This window comes from Heloderma suspectum, chromosome 3, assembly GCF_057233095.1.
Source record: "Heloderma suspectum isolate Gila_16-S chromosome 3, 16-S_ref, whole genome shotgun sequence".
NCBI lineage: Eukaryota > Metazoa > Chordata > Lepidosauria > Squamata > Helodermatidae > Heloderma > Heloderma suspectum.
Genome location: NC_139460.1, coordinates 998327 through 1017876, shown reverse-complemented (window position 1 = coordinate 1017876; position 19550 = coordinate 998327). Strand labels below are relative to the sequence as shown.

Genomic DNA, 19550 nt, shown 5'->3' with positions numbered 1-19550 from the left:
AGGGATGCTGTGACTTGGATTCCGGCATTGAGCAGGGGGTTGGACTCGATGGCCTTGTAGGCCCCTTCCAACCCTGCTATTCTATGATTCTGTTATTCTAAGAGTGCAGAACCTGGGGGCCAAATATCAGTGGCCTGGGACAGGCCTGGCCTTCCGTTGCTCATGTGGCAAAGATCGCTCCGCTGCTGCCAAAGAGCATGGGGTGGGGTACAAGGGCAGCTGGCAAAATGTCCTTTGTGCACGGTTGATGGGGGAGCAGGCAGCAGGGTGCCCAAACAGGGGAACCATCAGCAGAAGGAAAATGCCCCAAGGGGCCAGGGAAGAGCTGCTCTGGCCATGGATGGAGACCCACCGAGGGCTTGCCCCAAGAAAAGCTGAGCCCTGCTGCAAAGAGCATGGCTGAGGAAGCCTCTTTATGACTTGGCCCAGGACATTCTGGCCTCCCCAAGCATGGAGGGCATGCCCTCACCCCTGGAAAGCAGGTCTTTGGAGCAATGGGGCCCATAAGCTTGTTTCTTCCTTTTCGTATAAGAAAGCTGAGCCCAGGAAACTGAACTCTGCCCCACCACCTGGCCCCACTTGGCACTCTCCCTGCAAACCCCACAGTGCCCCAGTTCCAGCGACTGGGCCCTTCAGGGCTGTGAACAATGGCCCGTGGAACCCGTCCCTCACCACTATTCCCACTGGCTACAGATGGCTGCCGTGTCCTCAGGGAAGCCCCCACCCCCCCGGACGCCTTGGGCCCGACTTCAGCTCCCCCTTTGGCGCCAAGGCTGGAGGGAGGACGCGTGGGGAGGGCTGGACATTGGAGGCTGAGCTTCACCTTGGAACAGATATCATGTAGGCCGGTGGCAATGCTCGTGGCAGGCGCATCACAACGGAAGACGTGGCACTTCAACATCTGGGTCAGCTGGTCCCGGGCCACATATGCAAAATCCCTGCCAGAGACGTGGTTAGTGGGTGAACAGGCAAGGAGGGGAGCCCCCCCCTCTCCCAAGAGAGGTGCCAGTGTGGGAGATGGGGGTCAAGCAAACCTGCCAGGCACAGCAGGAGTCTCCCCCCGCAAATGCCACCCCTTTCAAATAGGAATGCAGATGAGGAATACCACATCTGTGCCTGTCCTTGCAAGGGCGCCCCGAGGGCCACCTTCACCTGTTCACAAAGGTTTTCGGGCGGGGGGGCGCAAGGGGAAGCTCCTGAGGAACTGTGGGGGAGAGGGGAGGGTGCAGGCCCAACAACATACCTCTCCCTGAATGCCAAAGTGAAGCATGAGGGAAGAGAAAGGAGAGTTCCAGAGGTCAGCAAGGGAGGCGCAGGAGGGGAGAGGGGCCTGTGGAGCAGCCCAAGACCTTCCCTCACTCAGCACCTGCCCCCCACTATGACAGACAGTCTCTCCCACAGCCCCACCCCTTCTGTCCCCCCAGGCCTGGGCCAATAGCGTTCTGTCCACGCCGCATTGCTTCCCCGCGGCTGAGGCGGGGGGCTGTCACTGCTCCAGACCCAGCAGAGGCATTCCCAACTCCCCCCTCATTTGAAGCCAGAACGCTTGACCAAAGGCAGCCTCGGGAGCCCCAGAACCACAGAGCCTGCCGCCAAGGGAAAGAGCCCCGCATGTGCCTAAGGCTCTCCAGACCAACCCACAAAGTTCCCCAGGGGCCCACCAGGCCCCACAGCTGAGATTCCCTGGTTTCCACTGGATTACGTCCCACGCAATCCACAAATCTTCCAGCGGTCAGAGGCTGCCCCCTCACCCCCACCCCCCAAACACTCACACCTGTCCAGGAATCCCCAGGAGAAACTGGGCTGCCTCTGCCAGCCTCTTCTGGTAGACAGGAGAACCACAGAGTCAGAAAGCCCAGAGACAAAACAACCCACATCTCCCATGCCTCTCCCTGACCTGCGCTCAGCACTGTTGCTAGCTCCTTGGGGCAGGGGCCTATCCCTCTTTTTTAAAAAGACTTACAACAGGTACAACAAGGGCAGTGTATCGACTTCATCCCCCTCCTCACCGAGCCCCCTGCCAACCCACCAGCCCCTTGCAGCTCAGTCCACAGCAAGGATGGGAACGAACATGTGTTGTTCAACTCCAGCTCCCATCATCCCTCACTACTGGCTAGGCTGGCTAGGGCTGATGGGACTTGTAGTTCCCCAACATCTAGAGAACCAGACATTCCACACCCCTTGTCTACAGCCCAGCCAGCCAGGAGTGGCACAAGGCAGGTTCCTGGCCAAAGCTGGTGGGCCACTGTGTGACCAGAATGCTGGACCAGATGTACCCTTGGTCTGATCCAGCAGCAGGGCTCTTCTGATGTTCTTATGAGAGCAGAGACCCCTCAAGAAGATCCACGCATCCCCCTCTCCCCCTCAGCACCTATTTTTAAAGTCTTAAGCCCCGCCCCACAACCCAAAATTCCTGGGCACTTCTCTGCTAGATGATTGGAAACCAGCCAGGGTGAGGGCTGGGGATGTGCACCCTGCCTAAGTGATGGATGTGCGATGTCTGTTCCCTCCTGCCTGCCCTCTCGTCCCGATCCTGCAGCATCACTGTCCCTATGATCGCCCGGTCTCAGCCTTTGCCCGCTTGCCACAACTGCGGCTCCCAAAACAAATGACGTCAGTAAGAACGGGAGCACCTGAAATCACGCCCAACTAGAACAGAGGACAGGCCCGCGCTGACAGATTGGGGCCCCGTTCTGCAAGGCACATTGCTGGGAAGGGGCTGTTAAACACTTGAGGTTCTCCTCCCTCCATTCCCCCCCATCCCCTACCTGAAAACAGGGCAAAGGTTTCTGCTGGCGGGCCGGCCCTATTCTTGGGCAGCGTGGAGCAGCTGAGGCAGAGAGCAGGAGCACTGTGCTGGGTGGCCGGCCGACCGGCCAGCCTGCCGCAGCCCAGGCAAAGCATCCCAGCACCCGCCCCCCCGCAGCACTGCCACCCTGGCGAGAGCTGGGCCTTCTGCACTGCATCTCCCCGCCTGGATATGCCCCCCGCATGACGTACCTCCCGCTGTCTCGGCCGGCTCCCCAGACACGGATGGCGACGAGGGGCTGGCTGTGCAACACAGTACCCTCCTCCGGGTCCAGGAGCTTCAGCACCTCTTTCTCCAGGACCAGCAGCATGGCCTTGCCCTAGGAGGGTCCGGGGGCATCGTCAGCAGCCCCTCCACCGGCAGGATCACCCTCCAGCCCAGTTCCTCTTCCTAGGCCCAGCCCCCCCCCCAATCCAGGAAGGCTCCAGAGCCCGTACAGCGCTGGCAGGGGCAGGGGGCCTCCCAGCCCCAGCCCCCCGCCCCTGGCCTCCCACACTCCGCCCTCACCAGCCAGGGCCCTCTCCGCCCCCCGCCCCGACTCGCCTCCGCCCAGGAGCCATGGGGACCGGCGTTCTGGCCCGAGAGCTGCCGGATGCAGCTGCTGACGGCTCCACTGCTCCGCCCCAGCGTGAGTTCCTCTTCCGACATCTCCACCCAGCCCAGGGGGCGCACCAGGAAGCACTGCAGGGCCGGGAGGGGGGGCAGAGAGAGAGGCAGCGCAGGTGAGTGGCGGGGGGCAGCAGGCTTCCTCTGCACCAATGAAGCAGAAACCCCAGAACATTCCCCCCCCGTTGTGCAAAAATAAGAGAAACATGATGCTGAAGGAGGTGCGAGGGGGGAGGAGGGATGGCACCCCCCCACTCCAGCTGCCTTTCTGCATGTTCTCTGTGCACGAACCAAGAAGAATAGGGATCATCCCTCCCCTCTTTCCTTCAGCGGCCAGATGCAAGGGGGTGGCAGACAGGCAGCTAGTGTTTCTAGAAGGCTATGGGAAGAGCGGGGGGGGGGGCTCGTGGGATGAATCAACACCCCCCTCTACTCCCCCCCCCCCAAATTCAAGCACTGCTTTTTCCCCACTGGGCAAACCTGCTTGGCCTCTGACCTTGGGAGCAAAGGAGGCCAGAGAGCTGCATGTGTCCCTGGGGCCCAATTTGGACTCTCCCTGGCCAGTGCGCGGCCTCCTAGCGCCACACCAGCCAGGGCCACGCAGCCCCTCCCACGGTGAGGTTACCTTGGAGCCTGGGGGGAGGCCCAGGAACTGCTCCTCTTCCTCACCTTCCTCTTCCAGGGATGAGCTGGGAAAAGGGAGGCAAAGAGTGGTCGGCTGAAGCCACCCCAGGAAAGGCACTGGGCTAGAAGCAGCCCCGCTGGTGGCTCAGTGGATGCTTTGTGCCCCTGGCCACGGGGGAACAGTGCGTGGGTGCTCTGCTGCAGCAGTTGTCACAGGCCATTGTGCCCTGCCAGCATCAGAGGCGAGGGCCTGTCATTTCAGGGTGGGGCTCCCCCTCCCCCAGAGGCTGCATAAGGCCCCTTCTCCAACCCTCCTGCTCTCACTCACCGGGCACTGGGGGGCCCCAAGTATGAACCAGGCTGGGCCTCGCCTGGCTGGGGCTCGGGAGTTGCCTCCTCCGATGGGACCTCCTGGGCAGAGCAGAAACGGGAGTGGGTGAGCAGGGCGGCAGCCTGGCTGAGCCGGTGGAAGCAAACAGGGCCAAACTAAGCCCCCTTGCTCAAGGCCCCTCCTCACCTTCCAGAAGTCAGCATCCACAGAGCATTCAGGCTGCCCAAATTCCATCCAGGTGAGCTACAAAGGTGGGGGGGAGAGGCTGAGGTCAGCCAATAAGAATAGTGAGGCAGCCCCCCCCCCCCATCTGCACCACTGTCAGTGTTAAGCTTTTACATAGGAATGAAGCTTTTGTGTGTGTTTTGGAGCTTGCTTTTACTTTTTATTTGGATAATTTGGGGGAAATCTGCTTCTGCTCACCCCTAGGCACACTAATCCCAAGGACAGGGAACATGATGCATCAGTACTGAAGAGTCTCCCAAATCCGCTGAAGCTCAGATTTTGGTGGATCTCCAAAGCGTTAATCTGTACTACAGGGGTTAAATAATGTTGCTAACAAAGGCTGAAGATGGCCAATTTGATCTGGAATGGCTGCATGACCTGAGTGAGGGCTTGGGGGAGACCTATTGGAAGAGCCCCCGAAAGACCTGACTTGAATTTAAGAACCAGTCTTATATTCCAGACTCTTGGCCCCTGGGCAAGAAGACTGAAGTTTTGATTCTGTGCTGACTGGTGATTTCACTGACTGAGACTTCAAGATCTTGCAGGGCTGTCTCTGAAGAAGGGGGGGGATGCAGCTGTCTTTGCACGGCTTCGCAGCGCTTGCACAAGGCCACAGTGCTGGCAGAGAGCCTGAGCGAGATGAACCGCGGAGCTGAGCCTGCTCGGAGGCCTGCCGAGGGAAAGCACTCTTTGACAAATCCTGCTGTGCACCTGCTGGTGAGAGCGTCCTTCCTTGATGCCAGTTGGGGTGGGGGAAGCTGTAGCCCTGTGCACGAGCGGCGAAATAGAGGGAGGAGGTCTTTGGGCGGATAGGCCCAAAAGTGGCCAAGGATGACCGGGAGTCCAGAGAAGATGGACCAGGGAGAAACGCGTCAGTCAAGGTACATGTCCAGGTGGCAGACCTTGGGCCACGTTTTGGGACATTTCAAGGTAACCCTCCCTTGTAGACCGTGGGAATGCTGTAGACATCATATACCTCGACTTCAGCAAAGCTTTCGACAAAGTGCCCCATGATATCCTGATGAGCAAACTAGCTCGAAGTGGGCGAGATGAAACAACGATCCGGTGGATCCACAGTTGGCTACAGAATCGGACTCAAAGAGTGCTTATCAATGGGACCTTCTCAAACTGGGGAGAGGTAATGAGTGGGGTACTGCAGGGCTCAGTCCTGGGCCCAGTGCTCTTCCACGTTTTTATGAATGACTTGGAGGAGGAGGTGCAGGGAATGCTGATCGAATTTGCAGTTGACACAAAATTGGGCAGGATAGCTAATACTTTGGAAGACAGAAATAAAATTCAAAGTGATCTGGATAGACTGGAGCGCTGGGCAGAAAACAACAGAATGACATTTAATAGGGACAAATGCCAAGTTCTGCACCTAGGAAAAAGAAACCCAATGCACAGTTACAAGATGGGGGATACGTGGCTCAACCACACTACAAGTGAGAAGGATCTTGGAATTGTTGTCGATCACAAGCTGAATATGAGCCAACAATGTGATGTGGCTGCAAAAAAGGCAAAGGCTATTTTGGGCTGCATTCATAGAAGCATCGCTTCCAAATCCCAGGAAGTACTAGTTCCCCTCTACTCAGCACTGGTTAGGCCTCATCTGGAGTACTGTGTCCAGTTCTGGGCACTACACTTTCAGAAGGATGCAGACAAACTGGAGAGGGTTCAGAGGAGGGCAACAAAGATGAACAGGGGACTGGAAACAAAGCCCTATGAAGAGAGACTCAAAGAACTGGGCATGTTTAGCCTTGAGAAGACTGAGGGGAGATATGATAGCACTCTTCAAGTATTTGAAAGGTTGTCACAGAGAAGGCCAGGATCTCTTCTTGATCCTCCCAGAGTGCAGGACACGGGATAATGGGCTCAAGTTACAGGAAGCCAGATTCCGGCTGAACATCAGGAAAAACGTCCTGACTGTAAGAGCAATACGACAATGGAACCGATTACCTGGGGAGGTGGTGGGCTCTCCCACACTGGAGGCGTTCAAGACGAGGCTGGACAGCCATTTGTCAGGGATGCTCTGACTTGGATTCCTGCATTGAGCAGGGGGTTGGACTCGATGGCCTTGTAGGCCCCTTCCAACCCTACTATTCTATGATTCCATGAACCCGTTTGTGCTGGTGCCAGAGATGTTCCCCAAACATGTGAGGTTGTGAGAGACCTTCACAAACATGTACGAAGAAAGCCAGACCATGAAGCACATGATCTTTGATGCCTATACACTACTGCCTAGAGTATGAAAAACAGAAAGAGTGAACGTGAACTCTTAATACGGGACAGAAATTATGACTTGATAGGTGGAACTGAGACTTGGTGGGATGACTCCCTTACCTAGAATACAGCAATTACAGGATATAACTTGTTCAAAAAGAACAGGAGGAACAGAAAGGGAGGTGGGGTTGCACTGTATGTGAAAAATACTCATCTCTGCACAGAAATACAGGAGGATGAGATTGGTCGCCCCACGGAGAGCATCTGGGTTAAAATACATGGAGCAAAGAATAAAAGGAACCTGGTGGTCAGAGTCTACTACTGGCCACCAAATCAAGGAGAGGACGAGGATGAAACTTTTGAAAAGCAAATAGACAATTTCCCCAATATTTGTTGGGAGACAAATTCTGCAAAGCATGGCCCCTCCAGAAAATTCCTGACTTGTGTGGCAGGTAACTTCCTCCTCCTACAGAAAGTAGAGGAAGGAACTAGAGGATCGGCTATCCTTGACTTGATCCTAACCAACAGAGATGACGTAGTGGGTAAAGTAGCAGTTATCATAGAATCATAGAATAGTAAGACTGGAAGGGGCCTACAAGGCCATCGAGTCCAACCCCCTGCTCAATGCAGGAATCCAAGTCAGAGCATCCCTGACAAATGGCTGTCCAGCCTCATCTTGAAGGCCTCCAGTGTGGGAGAGCCCACCACCTCCCCAGGGAATTGGTTCCATTGTCGTATTGCTCTTACAGTCAGGAAGTTTTTCCTGATGTTCAGCTGGAATCTGGCTTCCTGTAACTTGAGCCCATTATTCCATGTCCTGCACTCTGGGATGATCAAGAAGAGATCCTGGCCTTCTTCTCTGTGACAACCTTTCAAGTACTTGAAGAGCGCTATCCTGTCTCCCCTCGGTCTTCTCTTCTCAAGGCTAAACATGCCCAGTTCTTTCAGTCTCTCTTCATAGGGCTTTGTTTCCAGTCCCCCGATCATCTTTGTTGCCCTCCTCTGAACCCTCTCCATTTTGTCTGCATCCTTCTGAAAGTGTGGTGCCCAGAACTGGACACAGTACTCCAGATGAGGACTAACCAGTGCTGAGTAGAGGGGAACTAGTACTTCCCAGGATTTGGAAGCGATGCTTCTATGAATGCAGCCCAAAAGAGCATTTGCCTTTTTTGCAGCCACATCACATTGTTGGCTCATCTTCAGCTTGTGATCTACAACAATTCCAAGATCCTTCTCGCTTGTAGTGTGGTTGAGCCACGTATCCCCCATCTTGTAACTGTGCATTGGGTTTCTTTTTCCTAGGTGCAGAACTTGGCATTTGTCCCTATTAAATGCCATTCCGTTGTTTTCTGCCCAGCACTCCAGTCTATCCAGATCACTTTGAATTTTGTTTCTGTCTTCCAAAGTATTAGCTATCCCTCCCAATTTTGTGTCATCTGCAAATTTGATCAGCATTCCCTGCACCTCCTCCTCCAAGTCATTAATAAAAACGTTGAAGAGCACTGGGCCCAGGACTGAGCCCTGCGGTACCCCACTCGTTACCTCTCCCCAGCTTGAGAAGGTCCCATTGATAAGCACTCTTTGAGTCCGATTCTGTAGCCAACTGTGGATCCACATGATCGTTGTTTCATCTCGCCCACTTGGAGCTAGTTTGCTCATCAGGATATCATGGGGCACTTTGTCGAAAGCTTTGCTGAAGTCGAGGTATATGATGTCTACAGCATTCCCACGGTCTACAAGGGAGGTGACTTGATCAAAAAATGAGATCAGATTTGTCTGGCAGGACTTGTTTTTGACAAATCCATGTTGGCTTCAAGTAATCACGGCATTGTTGTCAAGGTGCTTCCAGATGGATTGCTTTATGATCTGCTCCAGAATTTTCCCAGGGATTGATGTCAGACTGACTGGTCTGTAGTTCCCAGGTTCCTCCTTTTTACCCTTTTTGAAGATAGGGACAACGTTAGCCCTCCTCCAGTCATCTGGCACTTCCCCGGTCCTCCATGATTTCTCAGAGAGAATAGACAGCAGTTCTGAGAGTTCTTCTGCCAGTTCCTTTATGACTCTAGGATGCAGTTCATCTGGCCCTGGAGATTTGAACTCATTCAAAGTAATGAGGTGTTCCTTGACCATAAGCCTGTCGATCTCAAGCTCAGAGTTACAGGAACTCTGGGGGAAAGCGACCATGTTATACTTGAGTTCTTGGTTCTAAGGGAAGCAAATGCCGAGTGTAGCCAAACGCATACCCTGGATTTTAGGAAAGCTGATTTTAATAAACTCAGAACAATGATCAATAAGGTCCCATGGCAAGCAACGCTAATGAGAAAAGGAGTCCAAGATGGGTGGGAGCTTTTAAAAAAGGAAATTCTCAAGGTACAGTCACAAACAATTCCAACAAGAAGAAAAGGTGGAAGGCAACAGAAGAAGCCAATGTGGCTTCACAGAAAGCTTAGAGATGACCTGAAAACAAAAAAGGACACATGTAGGAAGTGGAAAGAAGGCCAAGTAACAAAGGAAGAGTACAGGCAGGTAGCACAGAATTGCAGGGATGGAGTCAGGAAGGCTAAAGCTGAGAACGAGCTGAGGTTAGCGAGGGATGCTAAAAGCGACAAAAAGGCTTTCTTCAGTTACGTGCATAGTAAAAGGCAGAGGAAAGAAATGGTGGTTCAGCTATTAAATAGGGATGGCAAAACGATGACAGATGACAAAGAAAAGGCAGAGGTGCTCAATTCCTACTTTGGCTCAGTGTTCTCCCAAAAGAGGGTCTATGACCCCCCTGGCAAAGGCGAAGTACAGGCTGAAGGGGCAGGATTGCAGCTTGAGATCAACAGGCATATCATCAAGGAACACCTAATGACTTTGAATGAGTTCAAATCTCCAGGGCCAGATGAACTGCATCCTACAGTCATAAAGGAACTGGCAGAAGAACTCTCAGAACCGCTGTCTATTCTCTCTGAGAAATCATGGAGGACGGGGGAAGTGCCCGATGACTGGAGGAGGGCTAATGTTGTCCCTATCTTCAAAAAGGGTAAAAAGGAGGAACCTGGGAACTACAGAACAGTCAGTCTGACATCAATCCCTGGGAAAATTCTGGAGATGATAAAGGAATCCATAGAATCATAGAATAGTAGGGTTGGAAGGGGCCTACAAGGCCATCAAGTCCAACCCCCTGCTCAATGCAGGAATCCAAGTCAGAGCATCCCTGACAAATGGCTGTCCAGCCTCGTGTTGAACGCCTCCAGTGTCGGAGAGCCCACCACCTCCCCAGGTAACTGGTTCCATTGTCGTATTGCTCTAACAGTCAGGAGGTTTTTCCGGATGTTCAGCCAGAATCTGGCTTCCTGTCACTTGAGCCCATTATTCCGTGTCCTGCACTCTGGGATGATCAAGAAGAGATCCTGGCCTTCCTCTCTGTGACAACCTTTCAAGTCCTTGAAGAGCGCTATCATATCTCCCCTCAGTCTTCTCTTCTCAAGGCTAAACATGCCCAGTTCTTTCAGTCCCTCTTCATAGGGCTTTGTTTCCAGTCCCCTGATCCTCTTCGTTGCCCTCCTCTGAACCCTCTCCAGTTTGTCTGCATCCTTCTTAAAATGTGGTGCCCAGAACTGGACACAGTATTCCAGATGAGGCCTAACCAGTGCTGAGTGGAGGGGAACTAGTACTTCCAGGGATTTGGAAGCGATGCTTCTATGAATGCAGCCCAAAATAGCCTTTGCCTTTTTTGCAGTCACATCACATTGTTGGCTCATCTTCAGCTTGTGATCGACAACAATTCCAAGATTAAACTGAAAGCCCCTTGAAAACAATGCAGTGTTTTCTTGAAGCCAACATGGATTTGTCAAGAACAAGTACTGCCAGACGAATCTGATCTCATTTTTGGATCAGGTAGCCTCCCTTTTGGACTGTGGGAATGCTGTGGACATCATATACCTTGACTTCAGCAAAGCTTTTGACAAAGTGCCCTATGATATCCCGGTGAACAAACTAGCTCAAACTGGGCTAGATGAAACAACGATCCGGTGGATCCACAGTTGGCTACAGAATCGGACTCAAAGAGTGCTTATCAATGGGATAAGCCTCAATGGGATGTGGCTGCAAAAAAGGCAAATGCTATTTTGGGCTGCATTCATAGAAGCATCGCTTCCAAATCCCGGGAAGTACTAGTTCCCCTCTAGTCAGCACTGGTTAGGCCTCATCTGGAGTACTGCGTCCAGTTCTGGACACCGCACTTTAAGGAGGATGCAGACCAACTCAGAGGGTTCAGAGGGCAACAAAGATGATCAGGGGACTGGAAACAAAGCCTTATGAAGACAGACTGAAAGAACTGGGCATGTTTAGCCTTGAGAAGAAAAGGCTGAGGGGAGATATGATAGCGCTCTTCAAGTACTTGAAAGGTTGCCACAGAGAGGGAGGCCAGGATCTCTTCTCGATCCTCCCAGAGTGCAGGACACAGAATCATGGGCTCAAGTTACAGGAAGCCGGATTCCGGCTGAACATCAGGAGAAACGTCCTGACTGTTAGAGCAATATGACAATGGTATGGAACCAATTCCCTAGGGAGGTGGTGGGCTCTCCCACCCTGGAGGCGTTCAAGATGAGGCTGGACAGCCATCTGTCAGGGCTGCTCTGATTTGGATTCCTGCATTGAGCAGCGGGTTGGACTCGATGGTCTTGTAGGCCCCTTCCAACCCTACTATTCTATGATTCTATGAGACAGAGGAAACACCTGACTAATGATTGGGGAGCGGGTTGTCTACCCACACACACCCCATTTTGATTGGAAGATGGTTGCCTCATTGCTCCTTGGGGGCCCCACCTTTGACCAGAGCACGTGTATAAAAGCACAGGCATTGAGAGCTCCTTGCTGCTGCTGTTCATGTTGCTGCCGCTTCACTCTTTCTGCCTCACCACCAGATCCAAGGATTTGGGTAACTGTGAACCTCTTTAGACTCTTATAGACTTTGGAACTTAGAATTTTTTTCTGTTTTTTTTAAGTCCTAAGAGTATTTTCTGAAATAGAACTTAGAATTATTGCCGAGTTTGGAACTTAAGATTTATTTCCGAGCTTGAGACTTGGAGTTATTTCTGAAGATGGGACTTAGAATTATTTCCAAGTCTTGGGTTTTTCCTTCCACTCTAACTTGTACCTCTATTCTTCACATGCCTAGAGGAACTTAGTAATGCTTTAGCGTACCTTTTATATATTCAAGTAAGGTACAGGAGGAAGTAACGGGAGAGTTAACACTTATGTTTTAGTTAAGTTTTGCTTTAGTTTAGCTTTAAACTGCAAGTAGTAAACAGGAAAACGTTGGAAGGAGGAGTCATTACAATGTTAGAAGCTCAAGCCGTTATCCTATTAGCCAAATTCATAGTACCAGCTTTGGCAATTGCAATTCTTTTAACTGGTCGTCTATTTTTCTTGCATTCTCTTTCCCTGTAATTATAAAGTTTCTAATGCTCATATAAGCATCATGCCACTTTCTTTATATTTTGTATTTTTCTGAAATAAAGCCTTAAATAGATTTCAATTTACAATATTGTCTGTAGTGATGTCTGTCTGTTGGGAGTAGCTTGGTTACCCACCGGGGAGCTTTGGACAAATTTGGAGCAGGTTCTGTGGTTAAACAGGACCAAATTTACACAACGCAGGGAACCAGCCACTGAGAACGTGGCACACAGATGAGCAGGCTCAGGAAAGAGGGGATTTGGATCAGGGGAGACAGCTGCCCCTTGGAGATATTGGGGTGCCACCTCTTAAACTGGGCCTGGAAGAAAGCTTCATAGGGGGGCCTTCCATCATCCCCCTCCTCAGGAATGGGCTGCCTGGTTCTACTCCATGCAGCCATCAAGGACAGCCCTTGCTGCAGTTGTCAAACCTGGCAGTTGAGGGGCTTCAGCTCCAGGGGGAGGGGGCACAGACTCAGCCCTTACCGGCACCTCCTTAGAGGGGCTGTTTCCCAGGGAGTCACTGCTCCCACTCCCCAAGGGGGGCTCCCACTGGGTGGTGCCAGTTGGAATGTGCCAGTAGTAGGTGCCAGATGTGTCTTGAACCCGCATCCATCCTGCCGGGAGATCAGAGTCCGTCTCCAAGGAGTTACACAGCCAGAAGGAATCTGTGGAAGGAAGGCAGGCAGGCAGGAAGACAAGTGAGCCATCTGAGTGTGTTTTGAAGGAGCATCCCTCCTGCCCGCCCCCAGCCAGTCCAACCCAGAGCCACTGGGATGGGCAGCCAGAAGAGGTGGTGCTGGGGCATTTGCCAGCCAAGGTGGGGGGGCTGCCATTCACGGCTCTCAGGGACAAGCAATCCAGTCCCCACACACACACGCAGGCACTTCCACCCCCACCCAGTGGACAGATCCCCTGCACAGCCTCTTGCGCTTCTCCACACACTCTTGGCTACCGCTCGCCCCACCGCTCTTCTGCCTCCGAGGTGGTGAGGCCTGACCATGGGTTACATAGGTCTGGTTCCTTCCGCTTCACCCCCCAGCCCACCCGATCCCTCCCTTACTCCAGTAGGAGCCCATTTCAGTTCTTCCAAGTGTGTAGACTAAGCTATCTGGAAGGGGCTGGGCGGAGGGGGGGCAACCATTTAAAACAGATTCATACAAATACAGCAACCCAAAACTAGCTAGACATCCTGCCACACCCTGCGCATGGCAGGGACGTCCTGAACGTTGAAGGGGGGGGCATGAGAGAGGAGCAGGGCTGCCAGGAAGCCCCTCCTGGGCAGGCGTTCCTCCAGGCAGATCAGGCCCTCAGTGGCAGCTCTGTGCCCAGCTGGGTGGTGCTGGGGGGCAGGGAGGTAAGAGCTTTGGCTATTGGGCGGTACAGGAATGTAATACATGTATAAAGTAAAAATAAATACATAAACATATAAATAAATGAATGAGAGCAATGAGCAGGAACATCCTGGGGCTCAGACCCATCCCGCCCCCCACCCCCCACCCCTAACTGTTCTCATCTGAAGCCCTGCCGGTATCCCGAAATGGAGCTGCCATTCTGAGCAGCCCCCAGTCCTCAACGCTGCCAAATCATGCTGTGACACCCACGTGCAGGAGGACCCCCACACACACCACTCCCTCCCACCCACCTTGGTACCCCACCCAAGTTCCCAAGTGCAGGCAGCTGAATGCCTTGTGGGACCCAAGGCATTCAGTTACAAGATGGGGGATACGTGGCTCAACAACACTACAAGTGAGAAGGATCTTGGAATTGTTGTCGATCACAAGCTGAAGATGAGCCAACAATGTGATGTGGCTGCAAAAAAGGCAAAGGCTATTTTGGGCTGAATTCATAGAACCATAGCTTCCAAATCCCGGGAAGTACTAGTTCCCCTCTACTCAGCACTGGTTAGGCCTCATCTGGAGTACTGTGTCCAGTTCTGGGCACCGCACTTTAAGAAGGATGCAGACAAACTGGAGAGAGTTCAGAGGAGGGCAACAAACATGATCAGGGGACTGGAAACAAAGCCCTACGAGGAGAGACTGAAAGAACTGGGCATGTTTCGCCTTGAGAAGACTGAGGGGCGATCCTCAAAGGTTGTCACAGAGAGGAAAGCCAGGATCTCTTCTCGATCATCCCAGAGTGCAGGACATGGAATAATGGGCTCAAGTTATAGGAAGCCAGATTCCGGCTGAACATCAGGAAAAACCTCCTGACTGTCAGAGTAATATGACAATGGAACCAATGATCTAGGGAGGCAGTGGGCTCTCCCACACTGGAGGCATTCAAGGCAAAGCTGGACAGCCATCTGTCGGGGATGCTCTGACCTGGATTCCTGCATGGAGCAGGGGGTTGGACTCGATGGCCTTGTAGGCCCCTTCCAACCCTGCTATTCTATGGTTCTGTGACCCCTACCCACCTGGCCAGACTCTGTTCACAGCTCCAGCCCACACACAATTTCCAGGGCATGTGCCACAGTGGCCACAGAGGAGCCCAGGGCCAATCCCAGCGCATGTCCAGCACAGGGGGCCTGGAGCCGCCCCCACGCTCCCTCTCAGTCCCACCCCAAGCAATAGACCCAGGTGTCCCCAGGCTGCCCCCACCACCACTTTCCCTACAGAGAGTCCAGTAGGCCCTGCCCCCTCCAAACCTATCTTCCTTGCCAGCCCACAGAAGAAAAGCCCCACCAGATTTTTTTTGGGGGGTGCAAGCGCTGCAGCAATGAACGCCTTTGCTCACTAGGCTGCACCTGACACCTCAGCAGAAAGCGGGGGGGGGCAGAGAAAGCAGGGGGGGCAGAGAAAGCGGGGGGGCAGAGAACGCTCTGCTGGTGCTGCTACTCCAAGATCAGTGTCCGAGTCCCAAGGGTCCCTGTAGCCTCCACAACCCCACCCTGACAACAAGCAGCACTGCATTTCCCCCCAACCCCACCCCTACCTCAGCCCCCTGCTCCTACTTTGCTCTCAGAACCTGGATCCCACCCACTCCTCACCCAGGCCTGGGCACCTCCCCTCCACCGCAACCACCTCCTGCTCCAGTTTGCTTTGCATCTTGCACAGGCGTGCACGCGCACACGGAGCCCTCCCGTGGGACTCAGCGGAGACCGCGAGGGCTGGTGAGGTGAGCACCCGCTCCCTTGGCCTGGCACCCAGCAGGGCTTGGGGGGGGGGGCAGAGGGGAAGAGGCAGCCCTCCCTCTCCTGAGGAGGACGGCTATTCAATCTCCTGCTCTCCCCGAGCAGCTCCCCTGCTCCCAGGTGGCCACCCCAGGTGCGGCTGACATCACAGCTGCCGAGGCGGAACCCGTGGCCAAGGAGCCCTTGCAAGCCCAGCCAGCCTAGCAAAGCTCAGGGGTGGGGGGCAGGCACAACACATACATGTGTGCATGAGAGGCAGAGAGAGCGAAAGAGAGGCATGGGGGGGCGCATGGAGTCCCCAAAACCTGAAGCGCTTTCTCCAGAGCAGCCTCAGGAGACCCCTCCCAGGGCAAAACAGAGCAAGGAACAATAGGAACAGCCTGGGGGTGCTGCTGCTGCCTATTTATGATGCTCCCAAATGGGCCCCCAGACCTCCCACCCATCCTCCCTACTGGAAGGGGGAGCCTCAACTGGCCAGAGATGGAGATGGGGGCAGGCTGGCCATGTTGCTTACCCTTGGGGGGCTTCCCAGCTTCATGCAGCTTGGCTCACTTACTTGACCCAGCTGCAGCTCTTTGCTCTCGGAGAAACCCCAAATGGCTGTTCTGCCCAGAAAACGTGCGCTCTGCTCTGGGCTAACCCGCTCTGGCGGGGGACTCCCTCTCGCCTCAGTAGGGAGGTTTCCTCCTTCTCCTGCCCCATTTAGCTGGCCAGGGGCGAAAATTCCCCTCCTCTCTTGTGGATTTAAAACCCTGGGGGGGGGGGACGACAACCCACTGCATTCAGCCCAGCTCCCAACAAGGGAGCAGCCAACTCTGCTGGGGGGGGGGGGGGGCTCTGACTCCACATGCGCCCTCTTACGTCCTCTGAGATGCCGCCCTGTTGTGGGGGGAGCATGGAAGGGAGAAATCATCTTCTCATGAGGCACCATGGACGTGGAGGCGGGGGGAGAAATGGCCGAATCCTGTCTCTCGTTTGGACACTGAGTGGAGTGCTAGGCGCTGCACACAGACAGCCAATAAGTCAGGACAATGGGAGGAGAGTGGAGGAGCGGGCAGTGCAAAGCTCTGCCAGAAGACAGCCCCGGGGGGCAGGGAGCACGTGGCCTTGGAGGGCCAGAGGGGCCCCGGGAGGGTCTCCAAAGTTTGAATGCTTCCCCCGAGGGGCCTTCCCCAAGCCCGGTGCCCTCCAGATGTTTTCAACTACATCTCCCAGGTTTCCTGACCACTGGCCATGCTGTACGGGGCTGACGGGAGTTGAAGTCCACAACACCTGGAAGGCGCCAGGTCAGGGAAGGCGGCCCCAAAGGAAACAGGGGTCGCGTGTGCCTGGTGGATCAGAATGCCTGGTGGATGTGTGTGGGGGGGGAGGGCAGCGAAAAGGGCAGCACTGGCAATGTGGTGGTGGTGGCGTCCTCCATCCTTGGGGCTCCAGGACACACCGTGCACTGGGGCCCAGGCCAGCTTTGCTGGCAGCCGGCCAGGCCCTCCTCCCGTCCTTGCCCTGAGGCCCGTCTCAGCCCCTCAACCTGCCGACGAGAGGGCTGCTCCTGCTGGCGCAGCCCCCCGCCTGGCAACGCCCCCTGCCCCCCGGGCGCCCCTGCCGGCCAGCCCCCCGCCTGGCAACGCCCCCTGCCCCACAGCGCCCTTGCCGGCCCAGGCCCCCGCTGCCAGCCCCTACCCGCTTCGTCAGGAGAGCTGCCAGCTGGGCTGCCTTGGCTGAGGGTGGCCCAGCTGGAGTCCTCGTCGCTGGCGCCGCTGTTGCGCACGCCGAAGAGGAGGCTGGCACTGCGGCCCTGGTCGCCCCGGGGCAGTGCCCGCTCGGAGCTCTGCTCGGACTCTGTCGCGGGCTCGCTCTGGACGGGCGCGGAGTCCTCCTCCTGCTCCTCCGCCCGTTGGGTGCCGGCGTGGCCCTCCTCCTCCTCCTCTCGCTCCTCCTCCCCACCGTCGCAGTCCTCGCCCGGCAGCGGGATGAGCAGGGTGCTCAGCTCCTTCGTGGAGGGGCTCAGCTCATTGCGGTTTTGGTCACAGCCACGCTCCACCGCCTGCCGCAGCTGGTTCTGCCCGTCCTTCACCCACTTGGTGTTGGACGGCTCCTCCAGGGCGGGTGGCAGCCCCAGGACGCTGTGCAGCTCTGTGCAGCTGTAGGCATTGCGGGGGCCCTTGCGTGGCAGGATCTGGCCCCCTGGGGGCGCCACCAGCGCCAGGCTCAGCCCCAGGCAGCTGTTGTCATTGGCCAAGCCATTTCTCTTGCTCAGGGAGCCTGACATGGTGCTGGGGGTCAGGGAGAAGTATAAGAAGGCCCTGCCACAGTGGGGAGGAAGCAAGGAAGGAAGGAAGGAAGGAAGGAAGAGAAGCTGGTCAAGCCATGGAGGCCCAGAGCCCCAGAGCCCTCCCCCACCACACGCATATCCTGCCCTGGAGCTCCTAATGCCTGCCCACGGAGGCTGCTTGTGGCAAGGGGAAGCCACTCTGTGCATGCTTGGCTGCATTGCTTCCAGAGCTGGGCCAGGAAAGAGGCTCCCCAAACGCCAGCCCTTCTGTTGGAACGATATTAGGCTTGTCATGGGACTTTTGTGTCTTTGCTCCAGTACGGGGTTTACACTGAGGTCTGACATACTGAAGGCGACAGTAATGGGGAGCCAGATTTGGGATAAGAATGGAAACATGCACAGATCTGTGGCAGCTCCACGTTGCAGGGAAGAGTCATGGCTGTGGGACGGGCTGAGCGCCGGAGTCCCAGACACCTCAGCGCTTTGCCCCCATTCCTGGAGGCATGGCAGGGGCCAATGGTGGTACCAAGAGGAAATCACTCTGTGCATGCTCAACAACACCCTCTCCTAAGGCATGCAGGAAGCTTCCCACCATTCCCCATCCACGGCCAGCCCCGGCCCAAATGCCCCTGCTGCACCTCCATCCCCGGGGAGGCCTCACCTGTTCAGGGCTGGAGGAAGAGAGAGAGGGAGGGAGGGAGGGACGGGCAACTACATGCTGCGGGTGTGAATTCGGCGGCAGCGCCAGGAGGGCCGGGCAGACGACAGGGCCTGGAGACGGAAGAGAACGGGGGCTCAGGACACATTGCGAGGAGGAGGCCCAGGCGGCTCCCCCACCCCACGGGCAGCAGCACCTCGGTCCCACCGCCCACGGAGAGGTCTCCGCCTAAGAATCCTTGCCCCCCCCCCTCATCCCCAGGAACCGCCCCCCGCATTCTCTCGTGCCAGCGGCAACCTCCCCCTCGCCCGGAGCTCCCAGCCCCCACGTCCACGTCCACGTGCACCCTCTTCCCTGATGGCGAGCAGGGCCGGCGCTGAAAGGGGAGGGGAAGCTCGAGTGAGGGTCTTCTGCAGGTGATGGGAGAAAAAGGCGTGGGGGGGGCGAGGGGCCGCTGCAGCACTCGCGTCTCTGCACCTGCTCGCACACCTCACCCCGCCGCAGGCGGGCCAGAGGCCCCCACCAGACAGGCCCTAAAAGCCCCCTCGGCAGCAGACGGGCCGAAGGCCCCCGAGCGCGGGGGCGGAGCTTGACCCCTCCGGCCCCGGGCGCGCTCCCGAGGGGCCACGGGGCTTTGGGTGATGTGCGGCGGGAGCCGAGCGCAGCCCAGGACAGCAGGTCGGGGGGCGCCCGCTTCCGCGGCAGGCGCCCCCCCACCGGGCTGCGTGCGCGCCAGCCTGCGCCGGGGCGGGGCGGGGCCCGGGAGGCCGGGGGGCAGCAGCCGCTAGCGAGGGCGCGAGGCAGGGCGGCGCCCACCCGCCCGGGGCTTCGCGGGGCTGCTCCGACGCGCCGCCCGCCCGGCAAGGGCTCCGTCCCGCCGCGCGGGCCAGCCGCGAGGCGGAGGGCGGCTCCCCGCGCCAGGCCGCGCCGGGGCGCCGCTCCGGGTCCCGGCTGGGCCGCGGCATCCTCGGCAGCTGGCGGCAGCCGCCCGGGTCTGGGGGCTACGCCGGGGCGCCCGCCCGCCGGAAGCGCTCGAGGCCGCGGCCCCTTCGGCGGGGCAGCCGGGGCTCGCTCGCGCGTCACGACGGGCCCCGCCCGGCCGCTCCTGGGGCGTTTCGCGGCGCGGTACCTGCGGCGCGGCGGCGGCGCTTCGGCGAGGATGGAGGCGGCGCGGCGGCGGGGCGAGGAGGCGGCAAGAGGCGCCGCTTCCGCTTCCGAGACGACGCGCCCC

At 56.4% G+C, this 19550-nt stretch overlaps 1 protein-coding gene across 2 annotated transcripts in view; it reads right to left on the bottom strand.

The window, feature by feature from the left end:
• APBB1 (amyloid beta precursor protein binding family B member 1) overlaps window positions 1-19550 on the bottom strand; it is a 27657-nt gene extending 8107 nt beyond the window's left edge. The window contains exons 1-10 of one of the 2 annotated variants that reach the window (XM_084842206.1): window positions 19449-19550; window positions 18323-18432; window positions 17070-17692; window positions 12743-12924; window positions 4557-4613; window positions 4368-4450; window positions 4041-4104; window positions 3353-3490; window positions 3001-3128; window positions 824-938 (exon numbers count right to left, since the gene is read on the bottom strand). In XM_084842206.1, coding sequence (XP_084698332.1) covers window positions 824-938; window positions 3001-3128; window positions 3353-3490; window positions 4041-4104; window positions 4368-4450; window positions 4557-4613; window positions 12743-12924; window positions 17070-17658 — 1356 coding nt within the window. In that variant the 5' untranslated portion in view covers window positions 17659-17692; window positions 18323-18432; window positions 19449-19550. Of the gene's footprint in view, window positions 1-823; window positions 939-3000; window positions 3129-3352; window positions 3491-4040; window positions 4105-4367; window positions 4451-4556; window positions 4614-12742; window positions 12925-17069; window positions 17693-18322; window positions 18433-18808; window positions 19074-19448 lie in introns of those variants that run through there. The other variant, XM_084842207.1, reaches the window with a different exon arrangement.